Source organism: Hirundo rustica, chromosome 17 (assembly GCF_015227805.2).
Source record: "Hirundo rustica isolate bHirRus1 chromosome 17, bHirRus1.pri.v3, whole genome shotgun sequence".
Lineage (NCBI taxonomy): Eukaryota > Metazoa > Chordata > Aves > Passeriformes > Hirundinidae > Hirundo > Hirundo rustica.
Genome location: NC_053466.1, coordinates 12,744,923 through 12,772,094, shown reverse-complemented (window position 1 = coordinate 12,772,094; position 27,172 = coordinate 12,744,923). Strand labels below are relative to the sequence as shown.

Sequence of the window (27,172 nt, the reverse complement as noted above, 5' to 3'; positions counted from 1 at the left end):
GCTCTTTATCAGTGAACAGGCAGCAGCCTGACACCTGCCTGGCTCCTGTCATGGAGCGAGAATTCGTATCAAAACAGAACCGCCAGTTTTTACCCCAGACTGTCTCCCAGGAGCGCTCCCAGATGAGCGATCCAAGCTGACACAGTCATTATTTCAGAGCGCTGGTTTTCAAGAGTTTTATGGAGGCTGTTCTCCACTTAAGAAAGACTTCACCACGTGCTCTGCACTGTATTTTTGTACTCCTGACTCACAACCAAATTAACTCAGTTGTCATCAAGTCCGGTGATGAAAAGAAGCACAAAACCCTCCAGCATCCCTTTTCCCAAGCAGCTGCTGAAGGTCTGCCCTGCCTGAAAGCTTCACAAAGTTTCAACTCCTTCACATGCCGCTCAGAATAATTTTCTTGGGTGTTTCTGTTTATTGTTTCAGCCTAAAACAGATCAGATGGTCTTAAAATAAACCTGGTTGCTCCCATCTAGAATAATTGTTGCAAAAAAAACCACTTGTTTACTCATGACAGACTTGGCATCAACACATAAAAATAATATTCTCACATGGTTACAAGTGGGGTGTTAAACTCCAACAGCCTTTTTGGGCAGAGTTAAGGCATTCCAGAAAGGATTACAGTAAATTAGCTTAATTACTGAGAGGTAATTACATTTTTTAGGGGGGAGGTTGTTTGGCTTAAGTTCTTTGAGGGTTTTCAACAACTCCAAGTAGATAAACACATAATTTACCTTCTGCATTGTTACCTGCTGTGGTCCAACCCCAGGACCCAGGTTCCAGGTCTCTCTTAGAGCTGGAAGAGTTTATATTCACATCTGACAGGGAGCTGGAGCTCTGCGATCAGCTTCAGGCTACATGTCAGCAGCTGGAGCTGAGAGGAAATCAGCTGATGAACTTTATTTCGGGAGGAAAAACAGCTTTGGCATAACCTTTACAGAGAATTCCTGTCTCAGGGGGTTTGGCACTTTAAAGACTTATTATTTTATAACGCTCAACCATCTCTAATACCCAGGTTTCCATGTCCTGAAGTACAACCAATATCTGCTGCACAACACTGGGGGTGACAGAATGCTTGTGTTCCAAGGGACCAGAATAAACATGATCCAAATCACAGAATCCCTGACTGGTCTGGGTGGGAAGGGACATAAAGCTCCCCTCGTTCCACCCCCCCTGCCACAGACAGGGTCACCTTCCTGGAGGATAAAAACACCAACATCCCCGTTTGTATTTCCACCACTGGAGTGAGACAAGCAGCACAAGAGAAGCCGCGAAGATGACATCGCCTCGGATTCAGCCTGGCAGCCTCGGGGTGTCTGACACGCTCCTCGCCGAGCCCACAGCCCGTCTGCACAAACCCCCCGCGTCAGACAGCGCAGGGAAAGGAGCCAGGCACGGCTCGGGATCGCGGCTGGAGCCTCCTTCCTCACCCCGCCTGGGCTGACACCCCAAGCCCAACATTCCCAGCACAACATCCCAGGCCATCCCTCCACCGCCACCGCAGCGCCCGCAGCCGCTGGCACTGCTGGGGAAAGGATTCCCAAGGCTCTGGCAGGGTACAGCGGGAGCAGGTTACACAGCGAAGGGAGGAGGGTTTGGGGTGTTTGGCTGGAAGGTTCCGATTTGGGCAGCGGTAGCAGCCGGAGCCGCTGCGGCAGGAGCGGAGGAATGGAGAGAGAGAAGGATGGGAGATCCAGGGCGCTCCATCATCCCGGGGCCCCGCTGCCCCGCACCGGACCCCGCCGCGGCTCTGCGGGATCAAAACCCCAGTTTGGCTTTAAAAGAGGAAAAAAAAGCCCAAACTAAGCAATACGAGGCGATTTTCGCCGTGCAACAGCGCAGCCCCCGCGGTCCGCCCCCCCCCTCCCGGCGGCCCCTGCCCGGCCCCCCCGGCCCCGGTACCTGTAGTAGCTGAGCAGCCCATTGCTGAGCACGAACCAGCGACGCTGGTAGCCCTTCAGGTAGTTGGTCCACTTGAAGAGCCACCCCTTGTAGGTGTCGGAGCCCGGGGGAGCGGCGGGCGGCCCTCCCGCCGAGCCCCCGCCGCCGCGGCCGCCCGGCTCGGCGCTCATGGCCGGCAGCTCGTGGCAGGCCAGGCAGGGGACGGCGCTGAGGAGCGAGACCAGCCCGCGGGTACCGCCGCCGCAGAGCGCGGCCGCCTTCCCCATAGACCCCGCGGGGCCCGGCCGAGGCTCCGCCGCTCCCGGGGCGGCCCCGGCCCGTCCGCACCGACCGGGGGCGGCGCCGCCGCCACGTGACCGCCGCGGGGAGGGGAGGGCGGGGAGGGGAGGAGCGCGCCCCCCGGCGGCGGGGTGGGAACGGCGCGCACCGCCCCCGCCCTCACCCCTCCCCCGCCATTTTGACCCCCCGCCGCCATTTCGTGCCGGGGCAGGCTGAAAGTTGTCCCATGTAGATCTTCCCGCAAAAAAATCCTCCTAGGTGCTGCCTGCCCTGCTGGGAGGAGAAGCTCTAACCCTACTGTCCCGCTTACCTGCTCCGTCCAGCAGCACGCGGGCCTGGATTTTGTGTCTGAGGAGGTACTTGTCTGCAGGGCACTGTGGAGGCCTGTGGTGCTGTCAGGTCAGGTGTCCTCATGTCTGCTGAGGATTCCCCTTGCTCTTCCCAGCCTTTTTACCCCTTCCTCATTCCCTCTTCCCTTTTTCCCTTCCTTTTCCCTTTTCTTCTTCCCTCTTTATCCTCTCCCCTTCATTCCCACCCCCCTCCCATCACAGATCACATCTCACTCATCTGCCTGATCCACTCTGATCCCCCTGATCCCATTATCTTCACCCATCACCTTCACACACTGAGCTGCCCGGGGCTCAGGAGGCTCCCCCAGCCCCAGGAATTCTCCAGAGAGGGTACTGGGCTCCGAGCCTCAGGATCTGAGCTAGGCAGCTGCGAGGGTGAAGGACACTCCATGTGCTGCTCCAGGCTGAGCTCCTGCCCCTCTGGAGCTGGGTGAGTGATTCTTCCCTGGAGAGTCCTTCAGCCTGGAGCACTGGGGGCACTGAGGCAGCCTGTGGGGCCACTTCTGGGTCTGCAACAGCCTGAGAGTGCTTTGGACCCCAAAGGCTGCTTTACAGAGAGCCATGGAATGGGTTGGGGTGGAAGGGACCTTCAAGCCCATCCCAGTGCCACCCCTGCCATGGGCAGGGACACCTCCCACCATCCCAGGCTGCTCCAAGCCCCAGTGTCCAGCCTGCCCTTGGGCACTGCCAGGGATCCAGGGGCAGCCACAGCTGCTCTGGGCACCCTGTACCAGGCCCTGCCCACCCTGCCAGGGAACAATTCCTGCCCAATCTCCCATCCAGCCCTGCCCTCTGGCAGTGGAAGCCATTCCCTGTGTCCTGTCCCTCCATGCCTTATCCCAAGTCCTTCCCCAGGTCTCCTGGAGCCCTTTTAGGCACTGTGAGGGACTTTAAAGTGTCCCTGGAGGCTGTTGCTGTTTGTGAACTGAAGCCCATTTGGACAGGGAATGTCCTTCTTGATGTAACTACAGCCCAAACTATCCACATGGGTACCAACTTCTCAAAGTCTCATGGATCCCAGTATCTCTTGTGGCTGCCAAGAAGGGAACGCACCTTCCTTGGCCATGTCTGAGGAGAGAGGGGCCTCACCAGTGACATTGCTCTCACCTGAAGGGAGGGAAGGGAGGCTGCAAAGAAGGGCTCTAAAGTCAGGAATGGGCTGTCAAATCCACACAAGCAAGACATGATAGGATGAGGGGAAATGGCCCCAAGTTGTGCCAGGGGATGTTTATATTAAATATTAACAAAAGGTTTTTTCATGGAAAGTGTGCTAAAGCCCTGGGACAGACTGCCAAGGGAAGTGTAGAGTTCATGGAAATGTTCATAAAACGTGGATGTGGCACTTGAGGACAAGGATTACTGGTGAACATGGTGGTATTGGCTTGACTCAATGATCTTAAAATTCTTTTCCAACCTTAACAATTCAATGCTTTTATCTGGAAGAGCTCAGACACAGCAGCTTTGCCAGGGAGAGAAAAGGGATTTGGGGCTTTATTTCTTGCCCTTGCGTTTGCCCTTGCCCTTCTTTAGTTTTGACTTGTAGATGGACCGCACTAAGTAGCCTTTCCAGAAGGCCTGGATGCAGGTGGCAGCATTGTTCCTCCTGGCCTCTTCCCGTGCAGCTTCCTCCTCCTTCTCCTTAAGCATCCTGCGCTCCTCCTCAATCTCCGTGTACTCCTGGAGCAGCAGCGCGTGTTTCTCCATCAGCAGGGACAACTGCTCCTTCTCGTCATTGTAGACAGCCTGGAGCTCGTCATATGTGGCCTGGCAGGACAGCAGGGATCAGGGACAGCTGCTCAGCAGCTCCTCCCCACATCCCCAGTGAGGGTCCTGAAACCCATCCCAAAGCCATGGAACCTCGACTGGATGGAGCCTTTCCAAAGGGATTCTAAAGGAAGGCATGTGCCCAGTACCCAGGGAATTTCATGAGATTCTGGGTCCCTTGATGCTCCCCTGAAAACATACTCCCACAATGGAAGCTCTGGAGAACCAGCAGGGTAGGGGTGGATCTGCCTTGACAAATTCTGCCCCAAACCTGGGGCTCCTGCCTCTCCATGGACAGGAAACCAAAATAATCCCATTATTAAACATCTGACAGGGGGATCATTCTTTACAATTAGCAGCAGCTTTCAGGCCCCTCCCTGCATTTTGCTCTGTAAAGAATCCAAGAGCTTTTATCCAACCACATAAATACTGCAAGAACAGGAAAGCCCCCAGGGCCTTCCCAGAGGCAAGTTTTGGGGGTGCTGATGTGACCTTCAGCCTGTCGTGGCCCAGCTAGGGGCAGGCTGTTGGGTTTCTTAACACCCAGCACATCCCCCAAGGTTTCAACAGGAACAGGAGCAGGGTTTGGATAACAGGTAGGGCTGTCAGGACTGAGGATTGGAGCAAAACTGAAAACCCTGTTTCCTGGCATCGGGTGGACATCCCAGACAGACCATTTGCCCCCAGATACTGTGGGATTTAACAGTGGATGTAACTTTTCCTAAAGCCAAAGCAGCAGAGGACTCCTGAAGACATAGGCAGGACAAAGATCCCTTTCTTGTAGTTCACCTGGATGCAGAATTACCTCTCACTTCCATGTCCTCCATATCCTCCTACCTAAGCAAATCACTTAATGGCAGAGCAAAGCACTTAAAGCCAATACCTGTTTTTCTGCCATGTCTATGTCGTATTTCTGGACCCATTTCTGAATTTCCCTTTCCGCTTTGCACTTTTCCTGAAACACAAAACAAGATCAGATCCTTGCAGACATCTGAGGCCTGGTAAGAAGTATCCTGAGTGAGAAAGCAGAGAAACTTGAGCCACAGCATCATTATATCTGAGTATTTCACCTCCTCCCTGTGACAAGCTTCCCTCAGCTGACACATATGTGGTTTGCCCTTGTCTGAGGATTCTCCTGGGACATTCCCAAAGGGCTTTATTTGGTTTACAGCATGGAGCTGGGGGGCTGAACAGCACCTGGAATGTACCTTCTGCAGGAGGAAATGAACGTGTCTGATGGAATGTGGCAAGTCATCGACAAACTGAGGCTACCAGCCTGAAACTGAAGCAAGAGAGAACTGCAAAACATGAATGTGGGACAGAAAGTATTCAGGAGATGGTGCCTTTTAAAACAAGAGATCTTTCTGGGTGTAAAACAGCTTAGCAGTGGCTGTACTGCTGTACGACCTGGGGTAGTTTACCTCCAGCTCTGGATGTGTGTTCTGTGCAATCATTCCTGCTCCATTTCCTGTGTGGCACTGCCCCAGGATGTCCCAAGGGCTCCCAGGCCATCACGAGGTACCACCTGAGCTATTTAGACCACAAGTACAACTTGTACTTGCTGAGGAAAGGAGGCCTCTGTGGTCAGTAAATGCATTTGCCGGGGTGCTGGAATGAGCTGAGCTCTCCACGGGCAGACATGCCGTGGCAGGAACTGCAGCAGGACCTGCTCTGCCAAAGACTTTGAGGGTTGTACTGCAGCTCCAACTTGAGTTTGATGTTTTGTCAGTGCCCAGCACTTCATTCTGCACCACCCAATGCAAGAGTGACAGATGCCCCATCACCACGTGGGCTTCCTGCCCATGGGAGGCTGTGCTGGTTTGGAGAGCATACCCAGGATGAGCAGAATGAGAAGAAAAACGCCCTTTTTCCAGTTCTCAATTCTGTGTCACCAGTGTGTTCTGCTCAGGGCCGAGCTGTTGCTACAGCAGCCTGAGCCTGCCTGCTGGTCCTGTTCCTCCTCCTGTATCTGCTCAGCCCTGGGGACAAGGACTTTGGGGTGCTGGTGGGTGAGGGCTGGACTTGCCCCAGCCCTGAAATCCCCAGCGTGGGCAGCAGGGGAGGGGGGAATTCTGCCCCTCTGCCCCACTCAGGTGAGACCTCACCTGCAGAGCTGCCCCAGCCCTGAGGGCCAGCACAGGAGGGACCTGGAGCTGCTGGAGAGAGTCCAGAGGAGGCACCAGAGATGCTCCAAGGGCTGGAGCCCCTCTGCTCTGGAGCCAGGCTGGGAGAGCTGGGGGTGCTCACCTGGAGAGGAGAAGGCTCCAGGGAGAGCTCAGAGCCCCTGGCAGGGCCTAAAGGGGCTCCAGGAGAGCTGGAGAGGGGCTGGGGACAAGGGCTGGAGGGACAGGACACAGGGAATGGCTTCCCTCTGCCAGAGGGCAGGGCTGGATGGGATATTGGGCAGGAATTGTTCCCTGGCAGGGTGGGCAGGGCCTGGCACAGGGTGCCCAGAGCAGCTGTGGCTGCCCCTGGATCCCTGGCAGTGCCCAAGGCCAGGTTGGACACTGGGGCTTGGAGCAGCCTGGGACAGTGGGAGGTGTCCCTGCCATGGCAGGGGTGGGACTGATGGGCTTTCTGAAGGTCCCTTCCCACCCAAACTATTCTGGGATGATTCCATGAAATCACATTTCCCAGTCATTCAGCCCAGCCTGACTCCTTGGCTTGTCCATTCTGTCAAGCTGGGCAGGGTAGGACCTGCTGCGCCCTCAGCATCAGCCCTATTCCACCTGGAACACTAAACCCAAGGCACTGTTTGCTCTGCTCCCCCTACAGCAGATCCCTGATTTCTCTCTATCCCACACCTGTCCTGCTCCAGCCTTGCTGCGCTGAGCTCTGCCCAGTGTCACAGCACAGTGTGAAGGGTTCCCAGAGCCGAGGCAGCCACAGGAGCAGGACCTGTGACAGGCTCTGTCCCTGCTGTCGCTGCAGGGGCTGCTTTCCACCAGAATCAGCAGAGCATGAGAACAGGGCGGGTGTGCTCTGCCAAACACCATGTGCATCCTGCCAGGAACAAGCAGGGACCAAGGAACTCCTTTCAGCAGGCAGCAGCCAGAGCTGCAGACAGCTCTGCAAACAGGCTTCAACCTCCTGTCCCAGAGCTCTCCTCCCCTTTACCTTCCTGACAACCAGCTCTGAGGCTCGATGCTCCAGCACCAGTGCATTGAACCGTGCTCCCAGGAGCTGAACCTCCTGTTTCAGCCTGGCACACCTGTCCTGGGAGGCTTTCTCATCCTCTTTTTGCTGATTTTCCCCTTCCTCCATGATGTGCTGGATTTCAGCCTTGCAGTCCTTGGCCAGATCTTCCATGCTGGTTTTGAGGTTTTCGATTGTTTTGTCCTTCTTGTTAAGCTAGACCAGAAAACAAGAGGAATACCTTTAGGAAATGCTCCCGAGGCATAAGGTGGACAGGAGAAGAAACAAATTGCAAAGGTGTTGGAGATCCAAGAAGGGACCCTCAGGGGCTGGCCCAGGTAGCACCAAGGACCTGCTAGTGCCAGCTGAGGGAAGAGTTAGATTTACACAGGAGCTTTGGAAACCTTTCCCTGGCTCCTCTGGGAACCTGTTAGTAAAGGCACAGAGTGAGCAAACCATCCCAAGCCCCACTGGCACTGCCACCTGAGGAGCAGCCAAAACAGATTCCCTGGAGTAGCCCCGTGGCTCCCTCAAGGGCTGGATCAGGCTCCAAGTGACTGTCTGGGGGACACAGGCCAGGGAGGGAAATCCCCAGCTGGGATCAGTGAAACAGATTTATTCACCATGTCCTGGACAAGCTGCCAAATTGCACATAAAAGTCTCGATTCCCAGAACTCCGCGGAGCAGAGGGAAAGGGGAAAGCAGGCCCTCGGCTCTGCCAGCAGTGAGCACAGGGCAAAACCTTCTCAGCCAACCACTCTTGCAGGGAGGAGAAAGAGAAGCACAGGTAGAAAACAAAGGATTGTTGTCAGGAGCTCTGGGCTTGGCACGCAGGCTGGGAAAGTGCCTGGGAAGTGCACGGTCAATTATCTGCACCTCAGCTGCAGATAAAATTAAAGATTCATGTAATTTGTATAATCACTGATTAATCACAAATGCTCCAAGGCAGCTGTTAGAGTCGGGAATCACACAAATGTTGGTTTTAAGCAAGAGTGAAGACAGAGCAGATATTAAAAATGGATTTTAATCAGAGCAATCTCTCCCTGTAATGATTTTTCATTCCTTCAGCAGCAGGGAATGAAGCAGCTGGCACTGTCACCCTGCCAGGATACCACCACAGCAGTTTGTGCCTGTCCTGCCACTCCTCTGGAACTCAGGGACTTTTGTTGTTTAAGTTGGCTGGTGACAATAGTTCAAAACATGCTGAATTTGAGTTTTAAAAAAAAAATCAAGCATGCAATAAGCATTTTTCATTATGTTCTACAATAAAAATATTATTTTTAAGTTTTAGATCTGGTTTAGGAAGGATTTCTGGAACTTGCTTTTTAGGAACTGCAATAAAGGGATCGGTTTATAATTACCAAGGTTTTGCTCCAGTAACACTTGGTTAGAAAACACCTTCACACAAGATCATACCTCCTCATCTCGAGTCTGGATGACTGCTGCCAGCTCTTCCCGCAGAGCTGAGATTGTTTCCGTATTTTTCTCAACCTGGAGGGAAATGTCTTTCATGAATTGAATCTTCTCCTTCTCCTCATCAGGACTGGTCAGGAGCTTCTCGAGTGTGAAATCCCGGAATTCCATAAAGGCTTTGATAAACACATCAGCTGGTGACTCTCTCACCCGAACTTTGTATTTCAGTCCATGGTAAAGCAAAGGGTTGGCCAGGAGGAGCCTCAGGATGTTTCTCAGGGAACATTTCAGGCGTTGCTCCGCAGCTCTCTTGGTCTCCTCATCTCCAGGGCTGGCGAGCAGGTGCTGTATTTCCATTGAAAGCTTCTGATGCTCCAAAAGTCTGCTGGTGATCTCAGGTCCCAGCATCCTAGCATACCTCTCCAGGGAGCCAATAATCCGTGGGATCAGCCTGGTGATCTCCAGCTTGACAATGGTCTCATCCAAGACATTTAGGATTCTTTCTGTCTCTGTGGTATCAGGCTGTAACTGGCGTGGATCTAACACCTTCATGACTCCTAATGGGATCCCTGCCCTCCCTGGAGTTGTGCCTTTCACCAAGGTTCTTTGCTTCAACAAGGGTGCCTGGAATGCAGCTGGATCCCCAGTGGCCATGGATTCAGTTAAACACCAGTGGCCTGGGTGGTTTCAGGTCTAGAAAGGACACGGCAGCTCTTCTACAAGATGAGACTGTGGAAGAAAATCGCGGTCCCTGTGCTGCTGCTGTCACATAATCTCCCTTCTTGGATTTTCACTCTAAAAGGAAAACAAGGCAACAGCATTAGAGAAACAATGTAATTTGGGAAAACATCAGAGTCTGAGATTACCCCAGAGCTCTCTCTGAGTGTGGGCAGGGGGTCAGGGCATGGTGTTGTGGATTAGAGCTGGTCTGTGTTCCAGAGCAGCTGTCATTCACCCATGGGAAGGGGATGATGGATCCCTGGCTTTGAAGGGTGGTGGGGAGAAAGCTCCCATCTGCTTCTGAGTAGCAGCTGAGGTAGAGCAGCACGAGCTGCAGCTCTGCAGTCCCCAGAGGCGTGTGGAGAGGGACCTGGAGAGCCCCGGGACCACCCTGGAGGGAAGGGTAGGGCTCCCAGTGAGAAACCTCTATGGGAAACCTCTACCCTTCCAGGCCTGTCCCTGTCAGAGGGAGGAGGTGGGAGGGGATCTGGCAGGACTGGCAGGGACAGGGGAGGAGGACAGAGGGAGGGGTTGGGGACAGCGGTAGCGGGGGGGGCCGACAGGGAGTCGGGTTTGGGACAGCAGGAGGACCGAGGAACTGGGCAACAGTCAGAGGTCGGGGGGTTCCCGTTGGGGAGGACCCCCCTGGGAGGGACGGGCGGCTCGGGGGCCGCTGCGGGAGGATCTGGGGGGTCTGTGGGACCAGCGGCCCCGGGGCATCCCGGGGGTGGGACGAGGTGTCTCAGGAGTCGGTTACTGGGGGGTGCCGGCCCCAGGCGGCCTGCACCCCCTGCAGCGCACTCAGTCCCAATCCCGGTCCCGATCCCGATCCCGATCCCGATCCCGGTCCCGGTCCCGGTCCCGGTCCCGGTCCCGCCGTCAGCGCCTCTCGTTGCCAGGGGACCTGAGGGGGCGGGGCCTTTCCCGGCCTGTCCCGGCGCACTGTGCCGGCCCCGCCCCTTCACTTGATTGGCAGCGTTGCTGTCCAATGAGGAGTCCCGGGGCGGAGACTGGCCGGGGTCGGGTTGTGTCATGGCGGCCGCCGGGGCTGTGAGGGGTGAGGGAGCCGAGGTATTTCGTTCTCTCCGGGTTGCCCAGATCTGTATTCTTGACAGCACGACAAGGAACCCGAAGAATAAACTTTATTCCCCCGAGGTCACATCTGCCAGGCGCGGCTGAGCCCAGTGGGTGTCCAGGAGCCCCGAGAGCGCTGTTTCGAAGCATCGGAACACAAGAGAGTTCCCCTAAGCCGTACTGTTAACATGACTGTTTTTACGGGCCATAAAAGTGATAAGGAATCTCAGCTGATGAAGATGCTGATTTTGTACAGGCTGAGTTAATTGGTTACCTGTCAGTTGATGGCATCTGTGAAGAACAGACAGTGACATGGATGCCCTCAGGGAGAGGAGGATTCGGTTTCCAGCAGGGAACACGGCAAAATGTTGAATTCCAGCCCATGCTCGCAGTGATGTTCTGTCCCTCGCAGGAGCTGGCACAGCACAGTGGTGGAGTGGCCGTGCCCTCACGGACAGCCTTGTCCTGGGTCCCAGCCTTACCTGGCCTGAGCAGCTCCTTTATTTCTGTGCAGGGAGCGTCCAAGTCCATGAATAAATCTGCAGCGCCCACCGCTCCCCCATTCTCAACTGCTTCCCTACACAAAGCAAATGAGGGGCTGGTGGATGGATGTAGTGGGACCACCAGGTTGGGCTGGGCTTTCTGGTGTGGCACTGGTGGGGATGGATGAGGGGACACTTGGCCTTCCTGCCCGCCTGAGCATATTTGGTACCATCTCCAGCACCCCCAAGCCATTTTCCTCCAGGCTTATTACCTGGAGCAGTGACCTCCATGTGGGTTCCCTCCTGCCCTGAGTGGCTCAGCCAAAGGACTGACTCAAATCAAGAATGGGACTGAGTGTGACAGTGAGTCTGGGTTTGGTTTCACCTCAAGCTGGGACATGCCCAGCCTGCTGTGGGAAGAATGGGCAGCTGGAATTGCAAGTCTGGGCCAGGCTGTCCCGTAGCCTCCAGGGAAAGCACTGACCTGCCCAGGAACACCTTCTCAGGCTCTAATTTGGCAACTGGGATCACACTGGATCTAAGTCCAGAAGATCCACTATTCCAGATCCAAGGAGATCCAAGGCTGCACTATGACTGAGAGCACAGCAGAGCTGTGACTTGAGGCTGCAGTGAGGTGTGCTGTCAGTTGGCTGTGTCCTCACAGTGCTCATCACATAACAAAGAACAGCCCCTGAGACATGGAGAGCTGCTGCTTTTCTTGACAAGGACTCCAGAATGTTGAATTCCAGGCTCCCTGAGCTCCCTGAAAGGCTGCCACGTACCCTGCAGATATTTTGGAATGAAATCCATCATGAAAAGAATGTCTTTCCAAAGTTGAGAAGTGTCCTGATTGCTTTGTTTGAAATGTGCCATTGTTCTCCAAGAAATGAAGAATTGGACTTCCTGACAGCCATGACCTGGAGATGGCATCAACTGGCCAGCGACTGGCACCAGAGTCCCCTGTGTCCTGGTGTGCACAGCCTGCTTGAAGGGAGAGCAAGTCCTTGTGACATCCAGGGAAAGAGGAAGGAAAGGGGTGGAGTCGTGGGTCCATCCAAACCGCCTCTAAAGAAGGGAAGACTGTGGATCACTGCTGCTCCCTCCTGGACCTGGATAATTACAGACATTCCCATCTTGCAGGAGGAGATGACACATGTCCAGAGCAGCCCTGACTCGTCCTGCAGCTCCACACACTGCTCCAAGCCAGCAGCAGCTCTTCAGCCAGGAAGAAAACCGGGTCAGTTTGGGAGCTGGATGAAACATCACCGAACCTGCGTCAATCACACCTCATCCAGGATGCAGGAAAGCCTCAGATCTATCCTCAAACAATTCTCTGCACCCAAACCCACCAGACTGCATCACTGCCTGAGCCAGAGGTGCCCAAGAATCCAAAGTATGTGGGACATGTCCGAGCAGGGAAGGGAGAGCTGGGATCTCCTGGTACAGCCTGGGCACACCATCCCCCAGAGTCTGAGTCCAGCTGTGTTCCAACAGCAGGACTCTGTCACAGATACGTAAAGGTCAGAGACTTTCTTGGCCCCAGCTGGCTTCACTCACCACCAAAACCCCTCTCCAGGTGCTGAATCCCTCTCTGCAGCAGAGGGAAGCACAGCTCAGAGCGAGGGAGGTGGCTGGATGACCTACTGGGAAAACCATCATCCACCCCAGCCTGGTCTGCCCAGATACCTGTTCCTCCTACCACCCATCCCTGCATGGGACCTGGGAAGGGACATCAAGGAGAGGGATGATTTGAACAGATTTGAACAGATTGTGAAAGAGCAGAAGCACACAATGAAACCTTGCTGCAAGCAACAGCACCCCTCCCTGTCACTGCAGGGACAGTCCGCTCCTGCCATGGTGCTTTTGACTGCAACCTTTCATTGTGCTCTGCTGGGAACATGGGGCTCTGGCACCACACTAAGCCCTGGAGGACTCCACAGGGCCAGCTGATCCCTGACCATGTCCCTCCTGCAGCTTTGGCTGCTGTTCCCTCATTCCCAGGTCATGCTGTCAGTGGGATGACAGCATCCGTATCCTGAACAAGTGGGAAGGAGTTTGCATTCCCCTGGCCCCCTGAGCCCGTCAGGGAGGCCCAGGCAGGGCACAGAGAAAGCAGGGAGTCCCTGCAGAGTTTGCCAAAGGAATGAGCGTAGTGGGGTTGGTGAAAGCTCTGAGCTAAAGGTCCCAACAGGGAAAACGGGAGAGCTGGAGGTCCTGGGTTGGTTCTGAGAGCGCCAGGCTGGAGCTGGGTGGCAGGAGCAGGAGTGCAGAGGAACACAGCGAGCTGTGGGCAGCTGTGGCACAGGAAAATGTTACTGGAGCTGTCAGGGCACTGAGACCAGAGTGTGTGAGTTTGGTCCTAATCTGCCTGCTGAGGCCAAACCTCAAATCGTTTGTCCAGTTCTGGGCCCTTTATGACAAGAGAGGCCTGGAGGGGCTGGAGTGTGTCCAGGGAAGGGAACGGAGCTGGGCAAGGGAATGGAGCCTCAGGAGAGGCTGAGGGAGCTGGGAAAGGGCTGAGCCTGGAGAAAAGGAGGCTCAGGGGGAACCTTGTGTCTCTGCACAGCTCCCTGACAGGAGGGGACAGCCGGGGGGGTCGGGCTCTGCTCCCAGGGAACAGGGACAGGAGGAGAGGGAACGGCCTCAGCCTGGGCCGGGGGAGGCTCAGGGTGGAGACTGGGAACATTTCTGCATGGAAAGGTTTGTGCAGCCCTGGCACAGCTGCCCAGGGCACTGCTGGATCCCCATCCCTGGAGGGATTTCACAGCCCTGTGGATGTGGCACCTGGGGACATGGGTCAGTGGTGGCCTTGGCAGTGCTGGGGAATGCTTGGACTCGATGCTCTCAGAGGGCTTTTCCAACTTTAATGATTCTGTCATTCCGTGAGTCTGCAGCAAGTCACAACCTCCATCTTCCAGGCAAAAGCCAGCTGCTTCCTGGCTCTGCTGAGTGGCAACACGCAGGATCAGCACGGACACCCAGCCCCTGCAGTGCCAACACCCACAGCCTGCCCGCGGCCATGGTCCAGCTCCAGAGGCTTCAAGGCCACGGGGCTGGGGAGGGGGTGAGGAGAGGGCAAAGGGGGACAGGCATCACCCAGGCTTGGGGCTGTTCATCCCGGGGGTGCTGCTGCATGCCAGGGCTGGCCGCCATGGGAATGCTGGCACGAAGGACAGCACCGAGCTGGGGGACCGAGGAACGGTGACAGGCTCCTCCCAGCGCGGGGGGGATGGGGAGGGGCTCAGAGGGGCTGAGGTGTGTAAGCTCCACACAGAGGAGCTCTGTTAGAGCCCTGCAGCCCCTCTGCTTCCACGGCAAGGAGGGGGACGCATCCTCCGCACCCCCTGGGTGCTGCTGCGTGCCAGGAACCACTTGAGGACCCCCCTTGGTGTGCAGGTTGGGTGCTGTTTGGTTCTAAATTACTCCTTTTCCCACAGCATCTTCCCACAAGGAAAACCCCAGGGGTGGCCAGCATGGGTCACCCCTTGGTGACAACCTCCAGGCTCCTCTCTAAAAACTTCTGGCATTATTTGCTTTTTGGCATTTTGTTGGAGTCCAGGGCATTCCTTTGGTTGCCCTGGAGGGTCAGGGACCTGGGCAGGGGGGTCTGGGACCCCAGCCCAGAGCTCAGAGAGACTCTGGCTTTGCTTTCAGTCCATGGGAGAGGCTTCTTGCACTGCAGGAAGCATTGCAGGCCACAAGAGTGTGAAAAATAGTAGTTTAGTATATCACAGGCTGAAAAAGCAGTGGGTTTGGGATTTTTGGCATTGAAGTGAATGGGAGCAAGATGGAGAATTTGGGGCGTTGTCTTCTTCTTCTTCCTTCTTGTTCCCTCACTCCATTTCTGCAGTGACGTTGGCACAAAGTAGTTAGTGAGGATTGGGTCAGAGTAAAGATGACCTTTTTAGTAATAGTGATAGACATTGTTGAGAAATAGTAAATAAGAAATACGTAGCAATTAGTATAAAAGATAGGACAACCCAGCTCGGGGGGAGACGTGAGAAGTCTAAGCCGCGGCAAACATCTTGTTGGACTGAGAAAATTGTAAGATAAGAAACAATAAACGAAATATTCAACCTTGAAAAATCTAAACCTGAAGACTCCGTCTCTTCCTTCGGTTTGGCACAGAGCTTTGCAGAGGGCCAGGACTCTAAAACCACCTGAATGCCGGGGAATTTAAACTCCCACAAAAGGAGCCCCCGACAACTGGCGTCCCTGAGTGAGCAGAAACAGCATTTCGTTTTTATTCATCTCGGTTCGTCTCTTCTTGCGTTTCAGTCACCAAGCCAGCTGGTGTGAGTGGACACCAGCCTGGCACTGGTGCCTGCATGACCAGAGGTGTTCCCTGTCTGTCCTGTCCAGCAGCTGTCACAGTGAATCTTGGAATGGTTTGGGTTGGAAGGGACCTTAAAGATCATCCAGGTCATCTGGTGAACAGCAAATCCTCATTTTCCTGGACAAACCCAGCAGGCAGAAACTGAGATGAAGAAGGAAGGGTCTGCCCATGGAGAGGAAAGGATGCAGGGCAGATTTATCACAGGCGGGAGGAGGAAGGACAAGAACGTACTTAAATATTCTGGAAAAGCAAGACTTGATAGATATCTGTTGTTTGAAGGAAATTCAGGTGCCAAACCCTGATTTTCCATGCAGTGTTTCTAGTGCCTTGCAGCACCCAAATTATGCCTATGGAGAGGTTAGGGGAAAGTTTTGCACTTCTTTAAATAACAATTTTAAAAGTGAATAGAGAATTTATTGCCAAGGCCTGATGGCTCCTGCTTTTTGAGCACTGAGGTGTGACCTGTCTGTGCTGCCCTGGTGTCTGAGCTATGCCTCTCCCATCGGTTTTGAGAATTCCCTTCAGAAATCCCAGCCAATGGACACAGCTTGAAGGTACTGAGCATTTTTCAATCCAGTGAAGGAAACACTTGATTGAGGATGTGACATGATTGAGGACATGGAAGCAATCTTCCAAGGTCCAATTATCCCCTCGAGGTCACGGGAAGGCATAAAAAATAAGCAGCTTCATTTCAAGCAGAAAAACTTTACGTTATGAAATCCAAACATTGCAGTGGTGACTGGAAAACCAGGACACAGAGTCATGGAATATCCTGAGTTAGAAGGGACCCACAAGGGTCATTGAGTCCAACCCCTGTCCCTGCCCAGACCCCCCAACAATCCCACCCTGGGCATCCCTGGCAGCGCTGTCCAAAGGCTCCTGGAGCTCTGGCAGCCTCGGGGCCGTGCCCATTCCCTGGGGAGCCTGGGCAGTGCCCGGCCACCCCCAAGCATGAGCCAAGGAAAAACTCCATCCCTTTCACAGTCCCGCTCCTCACAGGAAAGCAGTCCCTTGAAGAGGTGTTTCACTCCTGCAGCTGCCTCGCTGCTCCCTCCCAGCCCAGGCTCTCCAACGACCCCATTGCCATCGATTTTAAAGGGCAGCAACACCAGAGGGATTGCACTGGTTCATTGCTGGAAAAGCAGCGTTGACTTCCTAAAGTTCCTGTGTGCTGGAAGCCGTGTCCGGAGCCGGGGCACGGCCTGCAGGAGGAGCTCTCTGGACGCGTCTCTCGGCTGCTTGTTTGTCGGCAGCTCCTGCCTGTTCCGAGGGCTTCGCTTCATCCGCAGGCAGACGGCAGGCGGGACCTGGTCCCTTCCCGCTCCTGCGAGCGAACACTTCCAGGGATTTTTTAAACTCTTCGTCTGTCTTCTTCCTCCACGACATCTTTCTCTCCTGTTCTTTCAAAAACTGCTGCTTCATTTTTTTGTAGAGATAATGAGTTTTCTTTTTGGCCTTGTCAAATCTTTTTACCTTTGTGAGAGCGAACATAAGACCTTATTGCCACTCTCCTACCATGAAATAAAGAACTCCAAAGTGGTGCTTGTCTTCAGGAAGAGACAGATCCTGCTACATGCCTTGCTATGACCAAGGTGATTTCCACACAAAAAAGCTCCAATATGCATATTCACAGAATCCCAAAATGGTTTGGGCTGGAAGGGACCTTAAACCTCATCTTGCTTCAATCCACAGGGACACGTTCCACCAGACCAAGTTCCTCCAAGGCCCAGCCAACCCGGCCTGGAACACTTCCAGGGATCCAGGGGCAGCCACAGCTCTGGGCCCCCTGTGCCAGGGTCTCACCACCCTCACAGGGAAGAACCTCTTGCCAATATCCAATCTAAACTTATTCTCTTCCAGGGTAACAGTGTCTGAGTCCAGGTTAAGTCCATGGCCAGTGATGCCGTAGCTTATTCCAAACCACAGGTGACATAGAGATAGGATACAGCAGCTGTGTCCTGGCATTAGGATGGAGGCACAACCCCTCGTGTCAGAGGTGGCCCAAATCCAACAAATGCTTCTCCCAACCATTGCAGAGAGCCTTGGCACCCCCCCTCATCCAGCAGGCTGAAGACCTAATGGCCTCCTTGTGCCACAGGGGGCCGTGAGCTTTGTCCCAGAGAAGAGGGGACCTCACCTGCTCCTCCAGGAGTTGCAGCTCATGGGCACTGGTGGGGCCGCTGGAGGTGGGCAGGGGGTGGTCCAAGTCAAGGTCCCAATCTGCAGGGCTGCTCAGGGTGAGAAAAGGCTTCGTGTCACAGGCCCACAGACCTGCTCCAGTGTGTGAGGGGCCCCCAGCCCAGTGTGAGGGTCTTCCAGCCCAGTGTGAGGGTTCCCCAATGCCAGGACAGTGTGAGGGTTCCCCAGGACAGTGTGAGGGTTCCCAAGCCCAGTGTGAGGGTCTTCCAGCCCCAGGACAGTGTGAGGGTTCCCCAGCCCCAGGACATTTGTGAGGGTTCCCCAGGGCAGTGTGAGGGTTCCCCAGCCCCAGGACAGTGTGAGGGTTCCCCAGCCCCAGGACATTTGTGAGGGTTCCCCAGGGCAGTGTGAGGGTTCCCCAGCCCCAGGGCAGTGTGAGGGTTCCCCAGCCCGGTGTGAGGGTTCCCCAGCCCCAGGACGTTTGTGAGGGTTCCCCAGGACAATGTGAGGGTTCCCCAGCCCAGTGTGAGGGTTCCCCAGCCCCAGGGCAGTGTGAGGGTTCCCCAGCCCTGCACCGGGGCCTGCTGATCTGCTGGCTCTGGGGTGGTGCAAAGATAGTGACACGAGGCCGTGGTTGGCCCTGCTCCTCCATGCCTATCTCTGTCTCTGCTGTTGGTGGTCAGTTGTCGTCATGGTGACCTTGACAGGCGCCTGTCAGGAGTCATCTCCAAACTCCACCTCAGTGACACAGCGGTCCCAACAGCTTCTCCTGCCTTCACCTACTGCACAGCACCATCCTCAGTGTCTGCCTGGAGTGGTGACCAGGCTCTGTCCTGACATGGAGCACTGTGTGTCCATGATGGACACCTCCACTGCCTGCATCTCCGGCTGCTGGGCTCGGTGACAGCCGGGATCCGCAGCGTGGGGACACACAAGGGTGAGTCTGTCCCCACAGGCTGCTCGGCCTGATGGAGCACCACTCCATGTCCCCTGCAGGAACAGAACCACAGAGTCATGGAATCACGAAATCATGGAATCATGGAATCTTTTGGTTGGGAAGTGACCTTAAAGCTCATCTTGTTCCACCCCCTGCCATGGGCAGGGACACCTCCCACTGTCCCAGGCTGCTCCAAGCCTCATCCAACCTGGCCTTGGGCACTGCCAGGGATCCAGGGGCAGCCACAGCTGCTCTGGGCACCCTGTGCCAGGGCCTGTCCACCCTCACAGGGAACAGCTTCTTCAAAATATGCAGTCTAAACCTACTCTCTTTCAGTTTGAAGCCATTCTTCCTTGTCCTGTCCCTGTCCAAAGTCTCTCTCCATCTTTCTTGCTGGCTCCCTTCAGATACTGGAAGGCTGTAATTAGGTCACCCTAAAGCCTTTTCTTCTCCAGGCCAAGCTATCTCAATTCTCTCAGCCTTTCCTCACAGCAGAGCTTCTCCATCCCTCTGATCATCTTGGTGCCTCCTCTGGGCTGGCTCCAGCAGCTCCATGTCCTTCCTGTGCTGGGCCCCAAGGCTGGTGGGGTCTCACCTGCGTGGGGCAGAGGTGCTGGGAGATCAGCCCAGCACACGGTGGCTTCCTGCAAGGTCAAATCCTGCCGTCCCAGCAGAGAGCCCAGCAACAGCTCCTGGCAGCAGGGTCAGGCCGGCGCAAAGTTCAGCATCAGCAGATCCAGATGCTCAGCTCTCCAGCCAGGATGGTGCCCCATGTTTATGGAAATGAAGTGGGAGAAACTCTGCTGCTCTGAGTACAAACAAGCTGTTGTGACCTCTTGGCAAGAAATCCAGGGAAACTCAGCAGCAGTTCTTCCAGCTCCATGCTGGAGCACTGAAAATAAACTCACATCTGAAGAGCTGGAACATGGTCTGTGCTGCTGCAAGTACAGAGGATTTGAGATATCCCAGCGAGCAGTGAATTTTACTATTAATAAAATCAGCATAGTTTTCACTTCTCATTTGTACCCAGGCCTTGACAGGGACTCCGAGACCACCACGTGCTCAGGGAGTGTTGTTTTATTCCAGCACAAAATGTGCTGCTGAGGCAGGACAGCAATTTGCTGTGAGTCAGGAGACTTGGAACATCACCAACACTTGTTTTTCCTAGCTGGGATACAGCTTTGGGTTTTGAGGCAGCAACTCAAAGTCCCGTCATCTGCTGCCTTCCAGAGAGGGCAGGAAGAGCCCAGGCTCCAGCATCTCTGGTTGGGAGAGACCCAAAGATGTCACATCCCCTTCTCTTCCCCCACTTTACTGCCACAGCTCTTTCAGGAGATGCCCTGGGAGATCCACGGTTATTGTCCCTGCCCATGGCAGGGCATTTGGAATGAGATGAACTTTAAGATCCCTTCCAACCCAAATCATCCCATGTCTTATGATTTGAGCCAGCTGCTCCTTGATCGTGAAGAACTCCAATCCTTGGTGGGGTCCCATTGACCCAACAGATGTGAAGGGTTGGAGCCAGGTGGGGGTCAGGTTCTCTTCCCAGGGAACAAGAGATAGGACAAGGGAGATGGCCTCAAGTTGCACCAAGGGAGGTTTAGGTTGGATGTTAGGAAATCATTCTTCACAGAAAGGGTGGTAAGGCATTGGAACAGGCTGCCCGGGGCTGTGGTGAAGTCCCCATCCCTGTAAATGTTCAAAAAATGTGAGCTGGGGACATGGGCTGGTGCTGACCTTGACAGTGCTGGCAGAACAGTTGGACTTGGTGATCTTAGAGAGCATATCCAACCTTAACCTGACAACTTTATCTAATTCTAACACTTTTAAAATGTCTTTAAGCTCCTGTGATTTCATCTTTTAGAAACTCAGCTACTCAGCCAAGAGCCTGCTCAGCACGGGGCAGGAGCCTGTGACAGAGCAGTGAAGCAGCAGTGAAGCCATCAAATGGTTAAGGACAGAGCCTGGAGGGGATTTGTGGGTCTTGGAGCAGAGGCTGTGGGGCTGAAAGGGAGTCTGAGAGGTCATCTTGTCCATCTCCTGGCCTCCAGTCTCATTTGAGTGGTTTCAAATACCCTCAGCTCTTTCCTACAAGGAAAAATGCAATCTTCCTATATCTACCCTAAAAAAGGCTTTGCCATAATTCCAGCTCCATACCCAGGACAGTCCCTGACGCTGTTTGAGGACTGGGATGTGGTAGGTTTGAGAGCACAGCCCAACATATCCCAGCAGGATACGATTTCCTGGCTCAGGCTCCCCAGCTTAGCAAGTGTTTGCCCCTGCTGCAGATCCCAAATCCTGCTGTGCCAGTGCAGTGGGCTCCCGACAGGCCCCAGGGCAACAGTTAATCCCTGTCCTGAAACAGAGATAATTTCCACCCTGTGCTCCCAGGCACACAGTAAATCCACCCTGGATTTCCTCTCCCCTGTGTGGGCACACGCTGCTCCTGCTCCAGCGCCATCCCAGCACGTTCCCTCGCCGCTTCCAAGGAAGGGTTCAGCAGGAGATCGGTGAAAAACTGTCTGGCCCGATGTCGTTAACTGCACTGTCCCACTGGACACGGGTTTATTTCTCCCACCTTGGACTTTCACACTTCACCTGGAGCTCCTTAATGGAGAGGGATGGAGGGACAGGACACAGGGAATGGCCTCCACTGCCAGAGGGCAGGGCTGGATGGGAGATTGGGCAGGAATTGTTCCCTGGCAGGGTGGGCAGGGCCTGGCACAGGGTGCCCAGAGCAGCTGTGGCTGCCCCTGGATCCCTGGCAGTGCCCAAGGGCAGGTTAGACACTGGGGCTTGGAGCAGCCTGGGACAGTGGAAGGCGTCCCTGCCTATGGCAGGGGGTGGGATATGATGACTTTTAAGTTCCTTTCCCACCCAAACCATTTTGTAATTCCATGATTCTTTGTCAGCCAGCAAGTCCAAGCACGTGGAGGTGCCGCCCATCCCTCAGAGCTGTGACCCCTCCTCACAAGGGGCCACCCCGCCCCATGTCCATGTGAAGGCTCTGCCTGTTGTTCTCTGCTCCACCTGGGCTGCTCCTGCCCTGTGCCACAGGCTGCTCTCCAGAAAGGTGTCCCATCTGCTCCCCTCCCAAAAAACCCCAGGGCTGGGATGCCTTTCCCTCCTCCAGCTTGGCCGGAGCAGCACCGGACTCAGCACATGGGCAGCTGTCAGTGTGATGGGAAACCCAATCCTTCCTGGGGCCGGAGCAGAGGGATAACAGCAGGCTGAGATCACGGCCTGGAATACCTGGAGACAGGGTCACCATCCCCAGCCACCCCTCCTGCCACTGCTGGGCTTTCCATGGGCAACACAACCCAACCCCAGCAGGAATGCTGCCCTTGGGACCCCCGTGACCAGCCCAGCTACCGTCACCACTGCACGGGGACACGCACGGCCACAACCACCTGTGCTCCCTGGAGCTGCAGGGCACCCGGAGCACCACAAGGACTGAATCCAAAGTGGAAAAGGCAAAGCCACGGATGGAGCCAGGATCCAGGCAGACCCCAGTGCCAGCAAATGAGTCAGGGGGCCGGGATAGGCAGGGAGTCCCTGGGGGAGGGCTCCTGAGCCAGCAATGCTGCAGGTGGAAGGTTTGCAGGTCTCACTCCTCCCTTCCAACACTCCCCGCTACGAAAAAGCCCCTGGAATGTGAGCCCAGAAAGCAAACAGGCTCCCAGCTAGAGCAGGGCCCATTGGCTGATAAGCTGTGGGCCTTTTGTGTCCTTTTTGGGATGGGCACCATTCCAGCCACACCTGGGGCACGTTGGCAAAGGTGGCAGCAGCCGTGGCAGGCTGGGCACACCCCGAAGAGCTGCCCGCCCCTCACCTGTGTGCTGGGAAGGAGCCGTCCCTCAGGTGCTGCTGGAAGCAGCCTCTAATCACTGCCCTAATAATGGAAAAAAATCGGTGAGGGAAAGAGGGTGGGGAACCAGTGGGGATTTTCCAGGGGAAGTGAGGTTGTGTTCGAGTGAGTCACCAGGCTGGAGAGGGGTGGGACAAGCAACACACAGTGTGACTTTGGGGCCGTCCTGTGCACGGCAAGGAGCTGGACTTGATGATCCTCGTGGGTCCTTTCCAACCCAGGATATTCTATGATTCCATGACTCAGGGGACAGGATGCTCCAGCATCATGCCACCCCAGGGCAGAGCAAAGCTCCCCCCCTTTTCCAGACACCTGTGGTCAGTGACTGCTCTCCCTGTCACCGCATCCCTCCCGTATCCTACGGGGTGTCTCAGTGCCGGCCCCAAGCTGCCAAACCGCAGCTGTCCCTGCTGGAGCTGGAGATGCTGGACACAGCTTCCCAGGAGCTGGAACATCCTGAGGCATTTCTGTGCCTCAGTTTCCTATCCCTGCACTGAGTGTTCCTCCCTTCCTTCCTTCTTGGCCAGGAGATCACTGGGAGCCGAGGGTGGAGTACAACAAAAATAGAGCTTTATTTCGGGACGAGTGCAATCGGAGCTGGGTCCTTTGGCCCCAGAGTGGAGATACAAGTGTGGCAACGGCCACCACGGACCCCAGCAGCAGTGCCAGGCACACACACTGGGCTGTCCCTTTGCCATGGTGAGCATGTGCTGTGTCACAGCCCAGCACCGTCCTGTGTCACAGCCCACCGCTGTCCTGGAGCGATGGCAGCTGGTCCAGGCTGCTCCCGTCCCCTCGGCTGGGCGCTCACCATCTCTGCCACGGATGCCAGTCTGCAGCGAGCTGGGAGAGGTGGGGACAGCTGTGGGGACTGAGGGGCGTGGTGAGGACAAAGACGACACTGGCAGCACCACCGGCAACCCTGTGGGATTGTCACGACACGGCAGGGATGGGGACAGGAGAGGGGACACACACCCGCCCTGTCCTGGGCATTCGGTTCAGCAACAAGAACCAGGGGCCACTCCAGCCAGCAGAGCTCTGTAGTGACAAACAAACACACACACACACACAAACACACACAAACACGCCTGTTTTCCCAGGTGAGACAGCAGCTGGATGCACGGGGCTGTATGTCTGGAGCTGTGTACCCAGAGCCACATCCCTGTGCAGAGCCAGTGCACACACACAGGTACCTGCTCACCTGCACAGAGCCCCTGTGCACAGCAGGACCTGCCAGCAGCACGCGGCTGCACACGCACACGGAGCTGTGCACACCCAACCTGCGCACACCGGGACACGCGTGCCACGCAGGCACTCACTTGTGTGCAGTCTGTACCAACGCACACGTGCCCACAAGCACAAGACAGGCTTACGCGTAGAGCCTGTGCACACCAATGTGTGCGGGGTCATACACACCAACACACGCACGGCCCACACAGAGCCATGCTCACGCCTGCAGAGCCTGTGCACACCCACAAGCTCAGAACTGCACACCGACCCACTCACACCCGAGTGTGCAATCCCACACACGTGCACACAGCTGTGCACACAGCACGTGTACACATCAGCACATCCGTGTGCACACCGGCACACGTGTACACTGTGCAAAGCAGGACGTGTACACTCACATCTGGGCACACCAGAAAACACATGTGCACAGAGACACGGACCCTGGCACACACACGAACAGTCACACACCATGGCACACACGTGTACAGAGCTATGTACCCTGGCACACACGTGCACAGTCACACACCCTGGCACACACATGCACAGTCACACACAGTGGCACACATGTGCACAGCAGGTGTGGACTCACACATCCTGGCACACACGTGCACAGTCACACACCCTGGCACACACATGCACAGTCACACACAATGGCACACATGTGCACAGCAGGTGTGGACTCACACACCCTGGCACACACGTGCACAGTCACACACCCTGGCACACACATGCACAGTCACACACAGTGGCACACACGTGCACAGCAGGTGTGGACTCACACATCCTGGCACGCACATGCACAGAGTCACATACCCTGGCACACACGTGCACGGAGTCACACACGTGCGCAGCACTCCCCCAGAGCCCTCCTGGCCCCGATCCCCCCGCAGGTCCCTACTCGTGGCGCGGGTGCCGCCGCAGCCCCCGGCAGGCGGCCAGGAGCCGGGGCTGGTGGTACAGCACCATCCCGGCCAGCGTCAGCGCCACGCCGGCGTAGCCCAGCGCGCCCAGCCGCGTGCCGAACAGCAGCCGCGACAGCAGCAGGTTGCCCACCACGGTGAGGCTGCCCAGGAGGTGCAGCGTGAGGGCCGAGGTGAGGGACAGGAGGCAGGAGGTGGCCAGGTTGTAGAGGACGGAGCCCAGGCAGCTGAGCAGGACGCAGCCCCAGAGCGCGGCGTCGGGGCGAAGGACGCCCTGCCACGAGGGGCCCAGCTCCAGCGCCACGGCCGCTCCGAACAGCAGCACGAAGCTGGGCAGGGACGTCAGGCCGAGCAGGGACAGCGCGTCCAGACGGTCCTCCTGCAGCAGCACGCCTGGGGGGACAGGGGACAGTCAGTGGGACATCCCACGGGAACACACACCCGCCGCAGGGACATCCGGCGCCCACAGGAGACACCCACCAACACGAGACCAAGCAGTAAAGAAATCCCAAATGTCACTGGGAAGGGGAAAATGAGGGGGGGGCAGTTCCTTACATGAGTTGGGGTGCCCTGGTTTGGTGGGGGGGGGGGGTCCCAGTTTAAAGGTTTCCCAGTTTGGATGTGTCTCTGTTCAGGAGTTCAGGAGTGCCTCATTTCAGGGATTCCTTGGTTTAGGGGCGCCCTGGTTCAGGGGGTGTCCCACTCTGGGGATGCCCTGATTCAGACAGGGCTGCTTTCAAGGGTGCCTGTGTTTGGGGTCAGAGTCCCACAGGGAGGGTTGGACAGGGCAGCTTCCCCAGCCCATTTCAGAGCATTTGTCCCCATGTCCCCCCCTCCGGGTCATCCGAGGACAGCGGGGACAGGAGGCACAGCAAGGCTGGCTGCCACACACAGATATGTCCCTACCCTCCCCAGGGCCACTGTCCATGACCCACCGGGGTGAAAAGGAGGCAGGGCAGTGGCACAATGACCAGTGGTGTCCCTTGGGGGGCCACAGCACCCCAGTACAGCCATGGAGACCTTGGGGTGGGCACAGGGCCCCATGCCAGAGCCTGTTCCCAGAGTGCCCCGAGTCACAGGCTCTAGAGGAAACGCTCCCTTCCCAGCCAAAAACATTGCAGCTGGCTCCTCACTGCCATATGCCAAGGACACCATGGCCCCGGTGGCACCTTGGCCACCAGAGTCCCCGGGAAGGGGGGAGTCGCAGGGAGTCCAGCAGCCCACAGGGATGGGACAGGCTGGGTGACCTGTGCCAAGCTAGGGCACTTCCACCCCCCCGGCCCAAGGACACCGTGGGGACACTAATGGTGTCATTACTGACAAACTAAAGGCACGGTCACATCAGGGCTACAACCACAACACAGCCCGGAGAGGGGCAAGAGTGACTCTGGGGTGGTTCTAGAAAGAGAGTGGGCAAGGGGTGGCACTGGGGCTGGGGTGATACAAGGGTGGCACCAGGACCGAGAGGGACAGCAGGTGGCACCGGGGCTGGGGTGAAACCGGGAGCCACAGTGCCATCACGGCTGGGCGGTGCCACTGTGACCAGGGTGGGCAGGGAGTGTCACCAACACAAAGGTGGCAGTGGGTGACACCGGTGATAGCGTGGGGTGGCAGTGGGGCTGGGGTGACACCAGGGTGCGCAGCGGGTGGCAGGGCGAGCAGGGAGAACCCCCAGCACCGGGAGTGGCACCAAGGTGACACCAGCACCTCTGCGCCCCAGGGGCCGTGCCAAGGGCAGGCGGACATGCAGGACAAGGACAGGGACAGGGACAGGGACAGGCGGCACTTACTCTGCTGGATGGACTTGAGGGCGCGGAGCACGGTGGCGGCCAGGAGGAAGCCGCAGCCGGGCTGGGAGAAGCAGAGCCCGCCGGCGATGCTGCAGGCGGCCCCGGCACACACCGGCCCCATGGCCCAGAACTGCAGCGGGTGCGGCCGCCGGCCCCCCAGCACCCCCAGCACCAGCGTCACCAGCGGCGTGGTGGTGGCCACGGCCTGCGCCACGTCCAGCTGCACGTAACTCAGGCCCAGGTTGCCCAGGGCCACGCTGGTGCAGAAGGTGAGGCTGAGCAGGTAGATCCTGGCTCGGGGCCGGGGGCCGGGTGCCCGCGCCCAGCCCAGCGGGTAGCCCACGGCCACGCCGGACAGCATGTGCAGCGCCGAGAGCAGCAGCGGGTAGCGGAACCCGTGCGCCGCGAAGATCCACTTGTTGAGGCCGGCCATGGTGGTGCCGGTGCCCAGCCAGGCCAGCACGCTGAGGGTCAGCGGCAGCGCCGGCCCCGGCGGCCGCCCCCCGTCCGCCTGCCCCGGGTCGGGCTTCCAGGGCCGCGGGGAGCCCCCGCCCGCCGCGCTCATCGCGGCTTCGTCGCCCCGCCGCGACCGCGGGCACATGGGCACCGGCTCCGCCGCCTCCGGCCGCCCCTCGCCGCTCTGCCCCGTCCTCCCGAGAGCCCCGCGATGGGCGGCGGTGACAGCGGCGCTGGCGCGGTGGCGGCCGCGCTGTCCCCGCTCCCTGCGGTGCCTGTCGCGCTGTACCCGCTCCCTGCGGTGCCTGTCGCGCTGTCCCCGCTCCCTGCGGTGGCGCGTCCCGGCCGGGGCTGCTGGCGGGGCTCAGCGCCGG

The 27,172-nt window shown here is 56.8% G+C and overlaps 3 protein-coding genes across 6 annotated transcripts in view; all 3 read right to left on the bottom strand.

Moving 5' to 3' along the window:
* Positions 1 to 2,171, bottom strand: part of OSBP2 (oxysterol binding protein 2) — a 97,642-nt gene extending 95,471 nt beyond the window's left edge. For 3 of the 4 annotated variants that reach the window (XR_005703380.2, XM_040080887.2, XM_040080888.2), the window contains exon 1: positions 1,906 to 2,171. Coding sequence is in view for 2 of the 4 variants with exons in the window: in XM_040080887.2 (XP_039936821.1) it covers positions 1,906 to 2,171 (266 nt within the window). In the remaining 2 variants the exon portion in view is untranslated. The remainder of the gene's footprint in view (positions 1 to 1,905) is intronic. The other variant, XM_040080890.2, reaches the window with a different exon arrangement.
* Positions 2,172 to 3,994: 1,823 nt separating this feature from the next.
* IQCD (IQ motif containing D) lies at positions 3,995 to 10,491 on the bottom strand. Its single transcript, XM_040081067.1, has 5 exons — positions 10,368 to 10,491; positions 8,850 to 9,641; positions 7,416 to 7,649; positions 5,182 to 5,253; positions 3,995 to 4,298 (listed from the first exon to the last, which is right to left on the bottom strand). Exons 2-5 carry the CDS (start codon positions 9,498 to 9,500, stop codon positions 4,026 to 4,028), a joined length of 1,230 nt encoding a protein of 409 aa, XP_039937001.1. The 5' UTR covers positions 9,501 to 9,641; positions 10,368 to 10,491; the 3' UTR covers positions 3,995 to 4,025.
* A 12,459-nt stretch (positions 10,492 to 22,950) lies between these two features.
* On the bottom strand, positions 22,951 to 26,943 carry SLC35E4 (solute carrier family 35 member E4). Its single transcript, XM_040081300.1, has 2 exons — positions 26,343 to 26,943; positions 22,951 to 24,945 (listed from the first exon to the last, which is right to left on the bottom strand). The coding sequence occupies exons 1-2, from the start codon at positions 26,941 to 26,943 to the stop codon at positions 24,527 to 24,529; spliced, it is 1,020 nt and encodes a 339-aa protein (XP_039937234.1). The 3' UTR covers positions 22,951 to 24,526.
* Between the last annotated feature and the right edge of the window lie 229 nt (positions 26,944 to 27,172).

Coding starts and splice junctions, on each gene's coding strand:
- IQCD (XM_040081067.1), bottom strand. CDS start 9,500: ATGGCCACTGGGGATCCAGCTGCATTCCAGGCACCCTTGTTGAAGCAA. Junction 7,650..8,849: donor TCCAGACTCGAGATGAGGAG/GTATGATCTTGT, acceptor TTTCTGGTCTAG/CTTAACAAGAAGGACAAAAC. Junction 4,299..5,181: donor TAGACATGGCAGAAAAACAG/GTATTGGCTTTA, acceptor CTGTCCTGCCAG/GCCACATATGACGAGCTCCA.
- SLC35E4 (XM_040081300.1), bottom strand. CDS start 26,943: ATGTGCCCGCGGTCGCGGCGGGGCGACGAAGCCGCGATGAGCGCGGCG. Junction 24,946..26,342: donor CCTCAAGTCCATCCAGCAGA/GTAAGTGCCGCC, acceptor CTGTCCCCCCAG/GCGTGCTGCTGCAGGAGGAC.